The sequence below is a fragment of the Diabrotica undecimpunctata genome, chromosome 2, assembly GCF_040954645.1.
Source record: "Diabrotica undecimpunctata isolate CICGRU chromosome 2, icDiaUnde3, whole genome shotgun sequence".
Lineage (NCBI taxonomy): Eukaryota > Metazoa > Arthropoda > Insecta > Coleoptera > Chrysomelidae > Diabrotica > Diabrotica undecimpunctata.
Genome location: NC_092804.1, coordinates 131,927,841 through 131,942,877, shown reverse-complemented (window position 1 = coordinate 131,942,877; position 15,037 = coordinate 131,927,841). Strand labels below are relative to the sequence as shown.

Sequence of the window (15,037 nt, the reverse complement as noted above, 5' to 3'; positions counted from 1 at the left end):
AATCTGTACCAGTACCTTGAAAGGCTGTTGATGGAGAGTTTATATACTTATAGTAGATCTGTTGATTCCCCAAGAATCTGTATAACAGTAAATTAAACATATTATGTGACCCTTAATTATGACCCTGGCACAGCGTAGTTGGAGCTCTTAATCGGTAACTTTCTGGAGTCTCGTGTTATAGCGCTGATTCGGCATCCGTGACTTCGCTGGCTATTTCTAGAATGTATGCCCGTGTTATATAAACTGCTACGTCGGCCTTTGAATAGACACTTTTAATGCGATTAGCAGTGTTTATTTTATAAATCGATATACAATAATAATTAATGAGATATTTGTTATTTAGTGAGTTTTTTTGTAGTTGAGTAAGTTAAATAGTTAGCTAAACTACGTTTACTTTACTTAATCCCCGAACTCATAGAAAAACGTAACAATATGAACAGACAACTTCCAAAGAAAAAAAAAACGCTGAGGTGATTTTGATAAAAGTAACAAATCGGGCTGAAATATGGGCCACATTACCAAAAGAAGTATGTCGAATGCTAGGTTCGATGAGATCAAACATATTATAGAAAACGAACGAAAATTGTACTATACATTGTGCCAAAAACCTTTTTTTAGAAACAGTTGGAAAAAGTATTGTAATTTATCTTATTTTGTGCTAACTTAAAGAATGTATGCATTTAAACCAAAGGATATTTTTATTTCGGCCGTCAGTGGGTTAGTCAAAGTGCCATTATTTGGTGCTATGTTTTATTACATTAAATATATAACAAATTTTTTAAAATATACATATTGTTCTCTAAATAAACGATTATTTTTGAGCCTATCACATACCAAAAATTACAAATGTTAAAAATAAGATATAAATTGATTTGAAGCTTAGTTTTAGCTGAAACTGTAAATTAACATCAAAATCGTACATAGAGATACTATCAATCCAAGGATAATTGAGTCTCGTCGTTTTCTGATGTTTATTCTTTGGATTAAGCTATTTATTACTGGATATTTATTTGAAATGTCATTAAATCTAGTCTGAAGTCTCTTTAAAGTGTGTCTTTGGGATGTTAAATGTTCTCTGGTTTCCATTGCTATCGATATCTGGTCATTTACTAGGCGATCAGAGCTAGAAAGATAAAATATTTAATAATTAAAAAATCTTTTTTAATCAAAAATTTATAATAGTGAGTTCAATTGTATATTCCATAATTTCATTAAAAACAAAAGGCGAGGAAGATAGATAGGGGGGAGTTAATAGCAAATTATATATGAACCTTACAAAAAAATTAGGCAATGTTACGATAAAATATGAGAAATAAAAAAGATGAAACTATGTAACCAAACAATTAAAGAATATTGAATGAAATAGAGAATAATCGCTAAATAATACGTCCTGGTCAAAATAATTTGTAATACAACATAAACTACTCACTTGGAATAGAAACTGCCTAATATTGTAATAACATAAAAATAATAAATTTTATAAATTATTTCTATAAGTATATAATTATAATTGAGTAAGTCATTACAAAATGCACCAAGCCGAGGTTTTTCTCACATTTGTATAAGATACCTTATATAATATACTAATACCTGATATAATTGTAAGATACCTTATATGATATCAAAAGTGATATCCACTACCGTATGCGACTGGATCAAAGCAATGCTGGAAAATAGGTTGATTCTAACAGATCTGCAAGAAGAGGAGTTTGTGGCCAAAACAGCTAAGGGGTAAGCGATTTCTCCCCTCCTTTCACCCACTCCTGGTGGATGACCTGATCTAGCTCTTTGACGCACATGCAAAAGTGCAGACCTATGCGGATAATCTAGCAATTATGCAAAGAGAAAAATACGGAAATGTTCTATCCAGCACGCTCCAACGAACATTAAAAAATATCCTTACTAGGTGTGAGACAGAGAAAAACTCTGTCAATTCTAGAAAAACGGCATTAGAGAGTTTCACGAGGAGACGGAACCTTGACAACATCTGGATGCCCGTTCTAGATGGAGAAACTGTCAAAGATGCGAATGACGTCACATATCTAGGAGTAATACTAGATAGACAGCTTACTTGGAACACTCATCTGGAAAGAATATCCTTAAAGCGAAACCTTCGAAAATGTAGAAGGGGAAAAGCATGGAGTATAGAACCCAAACGGATGTACTGGCTATATATGACTGTAGTCAGACCTATGATTATGTATGGAGCACTAGGATGGTGGGCTAAATACAAAGAAAAGACTACCAGAGAGAAGCTGAATAAGCTTCGACGGCAAGCATGCTTAATCATAGTAGGAACGATGTCGACTACCCCAACCGCCTCCATGGAAGTCATGCTTAACCTCCATGGAGGCGGTTGACGTATATGGATGGAAAAGGAGGCGAAGGTAGGAGCATACAGTAGGCGGATACTTCGCCGGGAAGCAGGTCGAAAAAATAAGGGATCAAATCTGAAAAGATAAAAAAAAACCGATGAAGGAGTTGGAACTGGAGTATTCGGCGGGAAACCAAGGATAAGCCTTGGTGTAAACCTAGGTAATCACTTCACTATCTTCCAAGCAGAAATTTATGCTAGAGAGATGTGCCTGCAAGAACTAATAAAGAGGAACTGAAGGGACAGATCTATAAAATTATATCGGATAGCCAGGCGGAATTAAAGCCACTGGAATCGGGACGAATTGACTCAAATTTAGTTTGGAACTGTCTGCGGAATCTGATTCGGATCTTAAAATTAACAAAGTAAGTTTACTCTAGGTGCCTGGACATGCTGGTATTGAAGATAACAAAAAAACGGACGTACTTGCTAGGGACGGGCAAAAGAAACATTCATAGGTCTAGAACCTTTATTTGGCATAGCAAGAAGTGCGGCCAAAAAACGACATCGGACTGGTACGAACCACTGGGTGTTAAACATTCGAAGGTTTTTATACATCAACCTTCAAAGAAAATATCCAAAGATCTACTAGACATGAAGAGGAGCGATCTGTGAATTATCGTAGGTTTCCTAACAGGACATTCTGTTGGATAGGTTAAGGCACAATACATAATTTGAGCCCTATGACTTCGTAGCCCTCACCAAGGGCTATAATAAATTTTGTCAAAGAGGCTGGGCTGAAAGGACAATTTTAACCTAGAAATGAGCATGAGCCACAACAGACCTATTAGATCGAGTGAAAGGGTGGTTAAATTCCCACTCAGATAGAATCTAACCTAATCTAAGTCATTTCAAAATGCACAAGCCGAAATTTTCCTGTAATCATAAGTATTCTTAAAAGTAGAGGAAAAATTACACAAGTCATGACAGTCCTTCTTGAGATGGTACTGAGTAATATTCCAATGACATAGTGGTTTGTGTATACAATTCTAATACATGACTGTTTAAAAATTATACTGAATTATGACGTGTTTATTGAAGCCTATTATTTTGCAGATATTGCTTTTTTTTTAATTTTTTTAATTCTGTTTGAGAAAGGTTATTTTTTCTTTTAAAAATATCTTAAAATGCAACAGGGCAGGCAAATACAAATTCAATATTAAAAATTCAAAGGATTTTCATATTTAAATATTTTTATACAGTTCTAGGTATTTAGTTCTCATTTACTATTCTGATATTCACATTTATGACAATATTTTAAGTGTCGTAAAATTACAATTTGAAATATTTATTGAATAATAACAACCATTCAGTGATTACAGTTATCGTAGAGTGTGCAAAACATTGACTAAAACATATAGATTACTAATAAACGAAGTTATTTTCCTGGAATTATTTCTCTTTTTTAACTTTTTGGCATCGATTTAAACTGTAGCTCCGTCAAAAATAATTAAATATAAAATATTAACTTAAATTATTATTTTAAAAATAAGCCCATTTTCGACAAAAGACGAGCAGGATCTTCAAAACTAATTAAAAAGTTTTAAATACAAGAATCGTGTCCATGAAACGATAATGGTATGCAGAGGGCTAAAATGCCTTTCAGTTTTGAGGAGTGTTTTGGCTCCTTACTGATAGACTTAACATATGTTAGTGTGAAGTATAAATACTGAAGTATGCACGTAGCTTTCTTGTATCAGGAACAGGGAATTTGAAACAATTCGCTTGTTATAAAAAATAAGAGTTGTTTATTTACACACGAATGGTGTTTTCACGACAATCAAATCTAATGACTACACAGAAATATGTATATATGATATAAATATTACATATAAAGAATTCGCATGAAAAGCAAGGTGAATATTATTATTGCTGTGTGTAACGGGGATCGGTGCCAAGTCCTACGTCAACCATTATGTAACAAACAATGTAGTTTAAATTACCAATAAACGTATTTTGTTTCAACGATGTGTTAGATCTGTTCAGAAGATGTCTCGACTAGTCTCGGATTATGCCAAAAATAAATCAACATATTCTCTTCCTTCTTGGAAAATTTCACCAGATAATGCAAAAAAAATCGTTTGCCATTGAGTTCATGATTTATAAAATGAATTTTAGAATGTTTATAACAAAATTTCAACAGTCGAAGATGTTTGCATGGAAAAAGATGATTTTCCAAAGAGGTATTCCAAAAGAACAAAAAAGAACCTGTGCATTCATGAAGGGCATATGTCATTTTATCGAACATATTTAGTTATAAACAAACTTCTGGAGATATTTCTACCGAAAATTAAGGTTCGATTTACTACAACCAACCCTATTCTTTCTTAAAAAGTTTTAATTTTGTGGCTTAGGTGGAAGTTGAAATGACTTGTCCAATTAGTTGCAATTAGAAAACATACTTATGTATATGTTGGTTTTCTTTAAGATATATATCTCTTCTATTATTAACTCCATCACTTCTAAAATTGTCAGTTCCTCTTAGGAGGTCTTCCCTCTGCCGTTGACTTTCTCGTAGTGAATTAGTCTTCCTAAAATCTCGAGAGAGATCGGCCAAAATATCTTTATGTCTCTGTAAAGTGTGCATCATTGCAGCACCAGTAACTGGTTGCTCCGAGAGTGTCTCATTTATTTGTGTTAACTGAAAAAAAAATCAATTTAATCATAATTTTGAAGACAATTCTGGTATAATGTACATTTAAATACAATCTCAGAATAATTATCTCTTTGTTATCCTGTTTAAAATTAGTTCAAATAATTATTAAATAGGAAAAATGACATATGTAAAAGAAAATATTGCGCAAATATCCAAAAGTACCAAATAATTAGAAGAATTATTATTACTGTACAAATAACAGATTATAAAGTGAGTGACAGAGAAATTCGGTAAAAACCATAAAAATAAAGGTCATAATCAATGTCAAATGCATATGTCAGGCAATGTCAAGAGCGATAAAAATCATTCAGTTTTGCTCCAAATTAGAAACGGTTATTTATTTTAATTCTAGCTCTATCCGGGTCAATGAGGGGGTCAAAAGCCAAGGATTCCAAGTAATGTTTTTCCAAAATGGAGTTAAGCACACAAATGTAAACTAGATTATCATATTTACTTAAGGGCAAAGAGATCTCAGTAATATTTGGTACTTGTGGCGATATCTAGCGTCGACAACTTACACTACTTACTAAAAGTGTAGTATGTTTCAGTGGCAAGGGGATCTAAGTGCATTTCAATCTATGTCCCACTGGCAAATAAAATTATTTTTCTTAATCAACTGATACAACAGTAGTGTTTTGTGTTTATATCGAAAGCGTGTAATAAAAATATAATTTGTAAAATAATTTATGTTTATTATTGAGATGGAGAACTCATCAGGTGAAGAACCAGGTAAGTGATTTAGTAGAAATATTATTATTTTCACTATTAGACTTAAGATTGAGGTTGTAATAAAACCACACCTATAAGAAATAATTGACAAATTAAAAAAAGTGGAACAGTAGGCGGTACTGTAGACTAGCGTGGAGCTTTATACTATGTTTTCTGTATCTTTAAAATTTAAATAATATATTTAAAATTAAATAAAGTAATTTTATTATTTATTTATTTTTTATATTTTAAACAAATTCAATAAATTATTGTGTTTACTCCTAACGCCACCTGTTAACGTATTAAATATAAATAAATATCATTTGATGGTAAATTTACTTTTTATATAAACTAAATATGTTTAAAAATAATAATTGTATTTATATGAAATTATTTTAAAACGAGAAGTGTCATACAATTTTAAACAGACGATTCAATGCTGTTACTAATCGGATGACATCTATGACTTTGATTAAATGTTGACAACCGTTACGAATTGAATCTTTTAGTGACAGATATTATTTAAATTTTTTACTTCTCATTTAATTTCTATATTTTGTTAGTTATTTTTTATGCAGTTTTTAATTTAAACCTACTTAAAGTAAATATATGATGCATAAAAACGAATGATGAATAGTAGTGAATCGATGTCAAGAACCGCTATTCTATGACGCTACCCGTGACGCCTTTTCCTCGTGGTGCTACTTCCGTGACGCTCGCCTCAGCATTTTACTGTAGATAAAAAAATAATACAACGCCAGTATGGAAGCTTCGCTTCAAGACATGTAAATTTTACCGCGTTCAAAAGATAAATCGTAATTTTAATAGTCTGGAGCAATATGGAGAGAACTATTTTATTTTTTTGAAGCCAAGCTTATATACTGTCGTTTTATTACTTTTTTCTCTATAGTAAAATGATGAGACGAGCGTCACAGAAATAGCGCACGAGAAGAAGACGTTACGAGTAGCCTCACAAAATAGCGGTTCTTTATATTAATTCACTATAGTAGAAGCCACAGTTAGAATGCAGTGTTGGTCTTACGGCGCGCAGCGATGCCGCTCATGTCGACACAATGGTAGGTGTGTGGTAGTTTGGCGATAGATTGAGAAATCAAGACCGTACGCGCTTCGTTTCAAAAATCATTACTCATTAATTTAACTGAGTTAAATAAGAGAATACCCTGAGAAAAACCCTGTATACATCAAATACCTAATACCTCGTAAATACTTGTTGTATCGTCTCCATTGTTGTATTGTAGTATTCCAAAGTTGGTCTTTTTGTCTAGCAGTGTGACCGGCAAAGTTCCATTAAAGTTTAACAATTTTTGTTATGTCCTCGACTTTTGTTTTGGATCTTACCCAGTCGTTACTCTTTTTATCTGACAGTCGTATACCTAACATTGCTCTTTCCATTGTTCTTTTTGTTGTGGCTAGTTTATTCATGTTTGCCTTGGTTAGGGTCCAGGTTTGACATCCATATGTCATGATAGGAAGGATGCATTGGTTGAACACTTTGCTCCTCAAGTATTGGGGTATATATTACTTTATTATACATTATATATTATATATATTACATATATTACTTATATACATATATACAAAAAAATGCAAGTAATTTACCCTATACGACACGATAAATATATATATATATATATATATATATATATATATATATATATATATATATATATATACATAAAATACACAAATTTATAACTGAAATGTACTGTACGTACAGTACTAAAAAGACAAATGAGCATTAAATTTGAGATAATTTTCGTAATTAATACTAATCGCAATCCATATCTAAATCGTCCTTATCCTCTGAATCATCTCCTATATTAATTATCACCCGGTTCAATATCTTCCTGCAAATGTTTTCTTCTACTTTCTTGGCGTGGTTCACATAATTATGCCACTGCTCTTTAGATACGCGTTGGTAAGCTTCTTTTATCAACCGTTTTTTCTTTAAAATCGACGTTGTTTGAAGCCACATACTTTTTCACTTGACTCCACACCATCTCAATCGGGTTCAGCTCACAATGGTAAGGCGCCAGTCTCAAAATCTTAACGACATATTTTTCCGCAATTGTTTCAATTTTGTACTTGTACTCGTCTCTAAATGCGGCCGCAGTATCCAGTAATTCACTTTTTAGGTAACCTTCCTCGAAGAAAATGTTCTTTTCGATTAGCCAATCCTTGATTTGCGTTTTGTTCGATTATGTTCGATTCAGGGGCCCGGACTATATGTACTGCCCACTGCAGGCGGTTTCGCTTAATTATAGTGGTAATATCTTTACCACCAAACGTATGCTTGTAGATATTCTGCAGTTCAAAGTTATATCTACGCCTCCATATTCCGTTCTCACAGACCGCTCCGAATATCTTGCGTAGCACCTTTCATTCAAATCGACAGAGTGGATTCACCTGTTTTAGTTAGCGTCCACACCTCCGATCCATATGTGAGAACGGGGACTATCAGTGTTCTATACAGCCTTATACGAGATTGTTGAGACAGACCTTTGTTAGATAAGTACTTTGATAGACCATGAAAATACCTGTTTGCAATTATTATTCGCGTTTTTATTTCCTCAGATGTGTTATTATTGGGGTTAACCGATGTCCCTAGATATATGAACTCTTTGACTGCTTCGAAGTTTTGGTCATTGATGATTAAATCTGCGTCAACATTTCCAGCTCTTGTGTTTGTGTTAGTCGCCATGAATTTGGTTTTATTTTGATTTATATCCTGGTTTATAATGGTAACCCCATTCGTTCTGCTGCTGCTACTAGCTCGGTTAGGATTTCCGCAGTTCTTGCCCTAGTTCTTGTTATAATGTCCACGTCGTCTGCATAGCTGGAATTTGGACTGATCTATTAAATATTGTTCCTCTGCTATCTAAATTAGCGTCTCGTGCAACTTTTTCTAAGGCGACATTAAAAAGTTGACACGCCAGCGTATCTTCCTACCTTAATCCCCTATGTATTTCAAATGGGGTTGACGAGTCGTTTTGAATTTTTACTGCTGATAGCATCTTCGCCCATTGTCACTTTTATCAAACATATGAGTTTTTTTGGAATTCCTAACTCATTCATAGAGTTGGAGTAAAGAATTGGTCTTAAGACACTGTCATATTATGCCGGTTTAAAATCGACAAAATATGATACATAGCTATGTTAAACTCTTGCGCTTTTTCGAGGATCTGTCGTAGTGTAAAGATATGGTTAATGGTTGAACGTCCACGCCTGAATCCTGCCTGATATTCTCCTAGAAACGTTTCGGTATAAGGCTTCAATCTCTCGTACAAAATGTTTGACAATATCTTGTATGCTGTATTTAGGAGAGTTATTCCGCGGTAATTATTGCATTTAAGTTGGTTTCCCTTTTTGTGTAACGGGCAAATTAAGCCTAAGCTCCATTTTTCAGGCATTTGCTCCTCAGACCAAATTTTACAAACAATTTCTCGCATCACGTCAAAATTTAAAAGTCATAAATATCATTCAATTGTTAACAATATTGAATCATCTGTTTAAATTTTTATGATACTTCTCGTTTTACTTTTACTTCTCAGCCATCCACATCAAACATACATAAGAAAGTTTCAAAAACATCAAAGATTCGCATGGGAAAGTAAAAAAAATGTAGCTAAAATTCGAAAAAAAAAAGTGGTAAAAAGTATGTTGGACGTCGAGGAGAGGTTCATTGTCAAAAATCAGTGAAACTTTATGAACACACGTGTAGATATAACTGTTCAAAAAACTTCCATGAAGAAGAAAGACAGGCAATTTTTACTAATTTCTGGAATTTTGGAAGAAAGAATGTGTTCAGAAATGTCTGTTTAGAATTGTGATTACTGGTAAATCTTGTTTCAGATTATAATATAGTCTGAGAAGAAATGGAACTCGATTGATACTCGATACAACTTTATTGTTCTGTACACTTGTAGCCTCAATGATTGACTGAGAGTCCGCTAAGGGCAACTGTTATACACCTTGACTTATGGCGACGTTGCCAGTACAATATTGTACAAAACACTTATATTGAAACAATAGACCATCGTTTTTTAGTTTCCGGACATTCTTTTATGGAGTGTGATACGGATTTTGCTTTTATTAAAAGGCAAAAAGAAAACTTACTCACGTATTCACCCTCACTTCATACTGTCCTCGGTTTCCCTACTTTTCACACATAGGCACCAAACTGATCAACTAGCTTGGTGTAGAGAACTGGGTACTTGGAATACTACTATCTTTAGTGATTAATTCAGATTCTGTTTGGCCATGGATGATAATCATTTAGAATCTTCAAGTTTCTACGAAAATATGTATGCATCACACTGTTGAAATTATGGTGTGGAGGACTATTCCTTATGGAATCTGGCCAGGCTTGGCGTTTATTAGAGGAAACATGATCCCTGTATGTAACATCCACATGTTCTGGTTTATATATGGATGCTTCCGAATCCACTTTTCCAACAAGATAATGTGAAACCATTTACAGCCAGAATTACGTTGGTCCATTTGAGTACAGAGGACATCATGAGTATACAACACATTATTGTTTTTTTACATTTTCTCTAACATTCGATTTTTCTGAAATTTTGATAAATTACTTACCTAAGCCTAACAGACACATATACAAACAATTGTTGTGATAAATTCAGTGTTACTGGGTGTTGTTTTTCTATGTCACTTTATCTCCACAGATGCACAAGCTTAATATTTTACTTAACTTAATAAAGATCAATTTTAGAAATACAGCTTATTATTATTTGGGAAGGATTTTTCAAAAATAAAAGAGTTTACCAAACAAATAAAAAAAACATCACAACAGGTCCACACCTTTTTAGAAGTTTGTTGTGCTTCTCTGTGCATCATTCTCTTTTGGCCACTTCCTTATAGCAATTTTGGCATCTTCCTCTTTTGTTTGTCTTCTGCAAAATTTGACAATTTATTTTGCAGAACGTTCTTCTTTTTTTTTGTTGTTGTAAGACTTTTCACCAACTGTTCTTTAAATTTTGTAATTTTCATTTTTTTGTGTTGTCACTGAATTATATGGATATATTGCATTACTACAACTGTATTTAGAATAATCTCGAATTCAACTTTGCGACACTATTTTCTTCTTAAAGCTTGATGGTAGGATGTCATCTAGTCAGATAAATCAATAGCTGATTTTTTTCCACTTGGAGTTTGCACTTCAACTTTTATTTATTTATTTACAGGTACCACAACATTATACCTACTTGCTCAATATGTTTAGTGGTTAATAAAAAAACGTGTCTTTTGTCCTTTCATTTAAGAACTAATGCCACAGTCATTTTGACAAGTAACCACTTCATGTTCCTTTAACTTTTCTTTTACTACTTCAGATGGTATATGCTTTGTGTTAACCTGTAATATCCCACCTAAATGAGTGTAATTTTGATGCAGTCTTTTGTGAATGGTTCTCTCGTGTACCAATTGTGATTAACTCCATAACCCCTGATACTGACATATTGTCCACTGCTTCTTTTCGGCAGTATACTGTAAATATTTTTTTTCCATAACTATAACTTTTATTCTGAGTGTATTGACCAGGTTCGACAGAGAGCCATAATGAGTTTTGTTGTCATCATATCAAATTAAGTTTTAAACTTTGTATATTTTATGGGCTTAAGATGCATTTGAATTACCAGACAAATGTAGCATACTCAGTAAAAATACAAATCCGTTTTTTGTTATGTAATCACTTACTTTGATTGTCCAAAAATCATTATTTTTTTTTAGTAATGTGAAATTGAGGGCATTTGGTAATGTCCCATCCATAATACCAGTTCAAAAACTGTGTTGATTTCTTCATTGTTAGTAAAAATCCATTATTGCACTCGAGAACATCTTTTAATATACAGATAATTTAGCATCTGCTTAGCGATTGGTTTCTTGAACAATCATTGAAATAACACTTTTATCCAAGAATAGGTCAAAAAAATCCAATGAATTTCCATCATATAGAGTCTCGCTAATATCAGAATTTATGCATATTTCTTAATTGTTTATAATGTAGATACTATTCATAATTTTTAATGTGTCAGGTACGCTCTAAGCACATGAAGTATCTAAAAAAATTAACATCATAATATTCTGTATTGATTTCATATAAATTACCTGGCAAGTTTACTGTATTTGCTATGCTAGGAGGATTAGCGGAATCAGTAGGATTCTCACTGTCTGTATTACTTGATGATGACTCGTCATTAATAGTTGTAAAATTGGAGTCAGCATCACTCATCAAATTTGCTTTGACTTCCTATATAAGGTGTAGGAACCTCCCTGTATAATTGTAACAAATGTTTTGATCTTGCTTTACCGTCAATCAACTAATAAAGCCTGCACTTTCTATAAATATTTCAAAACTGACAAGACATGACCTCACTAACTGCATGCTGAATCAGGTTGGATAAGGTCAAATTAAATTATTTAAGTCTGTGAAGCCATGAGTGTCACAATAGTGCACAGACTATATTTGCACAAACAAGTTCTATAATTTCAAATTACATTAAAAGGAAACATGTGTTTTAAAAACATATTGTCAGTACCATTGCAAATGACAGAACTTTTGAAGGGTTTTATTATGTTATAGTCTCTTTTAAATCTCATATGTGTTAGGAAGTGGCAAAAGGAAAATAGAGGTAAGTTGGTTATGATAAAACAATTGTTTTCAATCTGGTTTAAAAATATTTGGTTATATTTGGTGGATATTAAAATATTCTTAGCATTTTTATATGTACATGTTTTTATATTTTGGTCCTGTACAATAAAAATTAGTCTATACACAACTTGGTATTTTTATTAGAAATGTTGCAATCATGCAACAAAAAAGAAACAATTCTTTTAATATCAAAATTAGACTAAAATTTTACATGGAACTACATTGTTGCAAAATGTCCATTTAATTCTAAACATAACATTAAACATAACATTAAACGTAAGTTTTCTTCAAAAAAATAATTTCTGACCCAGCCACCCAACTGTTTTAGGGATATAATGTTCCCAAACAAAAAAAAATAGGTATTTTCAGGATATACTCAACACATTGTTTTCTTAAAAACATTGTGTTAAGGATAGATCTATTATTTAGGATGCTTTTAAACTAATAAAACTCAACAAACCCCCACTAGTGTTTCATTATTTACAGCAAAAATCTCAGCATGTGCCATGTAACAAATTTGTTGGGTCACTACTGAAATGGATATTTTTGGATTTTCATCAGGAACCCATTGAACAGTGTATTCTCAGTTGTAGGTTTAAATTACTTTCAGTCTTTGGACAAATAATGCCAATATCTTTGAAAAACTGCACAGAATTTATGTATTTATATAATTTCCTTAATTGTTTGAAAAATTAAGAAAATTAGAAATAACATTTATATTGGCAACATAAAATCATAAGTGAAATTTGACTGTTAACTAAATTGATAGCCTCCATTATTTAAATTTCAATTTCAGAGCTTCTTCTAATTAGTTTTTATTTGGTTTGATGGTAGTTTTCCATTATACCAGTATAGGAGTATAGCAGGGCAGTCTGCTATTTTTTGGATATATGCTATACAAACAAAGTGACAGGACCAGCTTTATGATGAAAAGGATTACTAGTATTACTGATTTTAACCAACATATTCATTCTATTCACACTGTGGAGGGTCTTTGAATATTCTTCAATATACTATTCTTCAAATATGTTCTGCATGCAAATTACAAAATGATTTAAAACATTTTTAATAATATCTGAAACCTACAGAACAGTAATCAATAAAATAGATTAAAGGGATTGCTAAAAACAGCTGAAGACCTCTTTTATAATTATGAAATTTGAACCTTCAGTTTACTAGGCATCATATTAGTATGATATGTGGTGTAAAGGTTGGGTGTTCCTGGACATACATCAAGCATTTGATTTGCCTAGTTTGGTGTAATAGAGACATATACTTAAAGTAGAGTACATATACTTAAATAACAGACATACCCACCTGCTGTAACCTACTGAAGAATATTTGATGATGTCAATACATTAGTAATCAGTTCTTATTAATTTTATATACTTAATTATTTATTAAGCCTTCTGAATCATATCGATGTATTTCGGCAATTTGTAGATTAATAATAATAGAACAAAGTATATCAAAAGACATAAAGAACAATACAGAACTATGCAGTCAAACCAGAATGTCAATTATCTAGTGCTACATTAAGAAGTTAACTTAAAGAATTTGTTTAAGAAACAAGAGAGTAACTGAATAATAAAACAATGTAAATGAATTTACTCACTAAAAGATATTCTGAATTATTAACTAACTGCAGCTAATCTTACATGAAGTATTCAATTGTTATGTTAGAAATAATTTTGAAATTTAATGTGCCAAGTCACACTTGATAAATGTGGTTGTTAATAATAACTGAGTACTGAAACTTTACCTTGTTTATTAATTCTTCAATTTCCAAAGACATTGCTTCAAAAGTGTCTTCACCAGAAAGTAGGGGTATGGTATCAGCATGAGAAGTACTAGGTGTTTTAATTCCAGCACCTAGTTTACTAAATGCAACTAGTTTTAAGTCAATCTCATTTTCTAGCTGCCTAGCCTGCTTTCGCAGGTCTGAAATATTGAGAATATATTATTTGATGACCTAATATAAACAAATTTTCTTGGGTCACTTAGAATATATAATAGAATTAAAATATATATTCTATGACCAAAATGAATACACATAATATAGCAAAACATATCCTTACAAGAAAAATTAACCAATAAATTCAAAGACCTGAAACGCAATTAGGCCTTTTACTCTTTCAGGAATTAAACAGTGTATGAAGAATTATTAATAAATAAATTATAACAGGGTTAATTAGTACATAATTTTATGTTTTTACCTTCATACGATAACGCAGTGGCCATTCTTTGTTAAAAAAAACTATATTAAACCTAAATAAATATTTTGCCAACTGTTTTGACACTATTCTTTTGATTGAAAGATGAATGAAAGAAAATCCTAAATCCACTGGAATAAATTAGTCATCTTCTTAGAATTCTTCTTCTGTTTCTTTTTTTGTAATATGAGTGGTCAGTCAGGTCCGTTTTTATTTAAATTTTTAGATTTTTTCTGAGCTTTTAAATTGTAATACTAATCGGACTAAAATACATCTCAATTTGTTATTTATTTATTTCAAAGTTTGTATATAAGTTACTTTGATAATAATATCTGGTATCTGAGATAAGTAAACCATAGCACCCAATAGGTGATTAGTGGCCCGCACTAAAATAA

At 32.0% G+C, this 15,037-nt stretch overlaps 1 protein-coding gene across 1 annotated transcript; it reads right to left on the bottom strand.

The window, feature by feature from the left end:
* Positions 1 to 722: 722 nt before the first annotated feature.
* Positions 723 to 14,803, bottom strand: Gos28 (golgi SNAP receptor complex member Gos28). Its single transcript, XM_072523502.1, has 4 exons — positions 14,646 to 14,803; positions 14,192 to 14,370; positions 4,777 to 5,015; positions 723 to 1,123 (listed from the first exon to the last, which is right to left on the bottom strand). The coding sequence occupies exons 1-4, from the start codon at positions 14,668 to 14,670 to the stop codon at positions 886 to 888; spliced, it is 681 nt and encodes a 226-aa protein (XP_072379603.1). The 5' UTR covers positions 14,671 to 14,803; the 3' UTR covers positions 723 to 885.
* Positions 14,804 to 15,037: the final 234 nt, after the last annotated feature.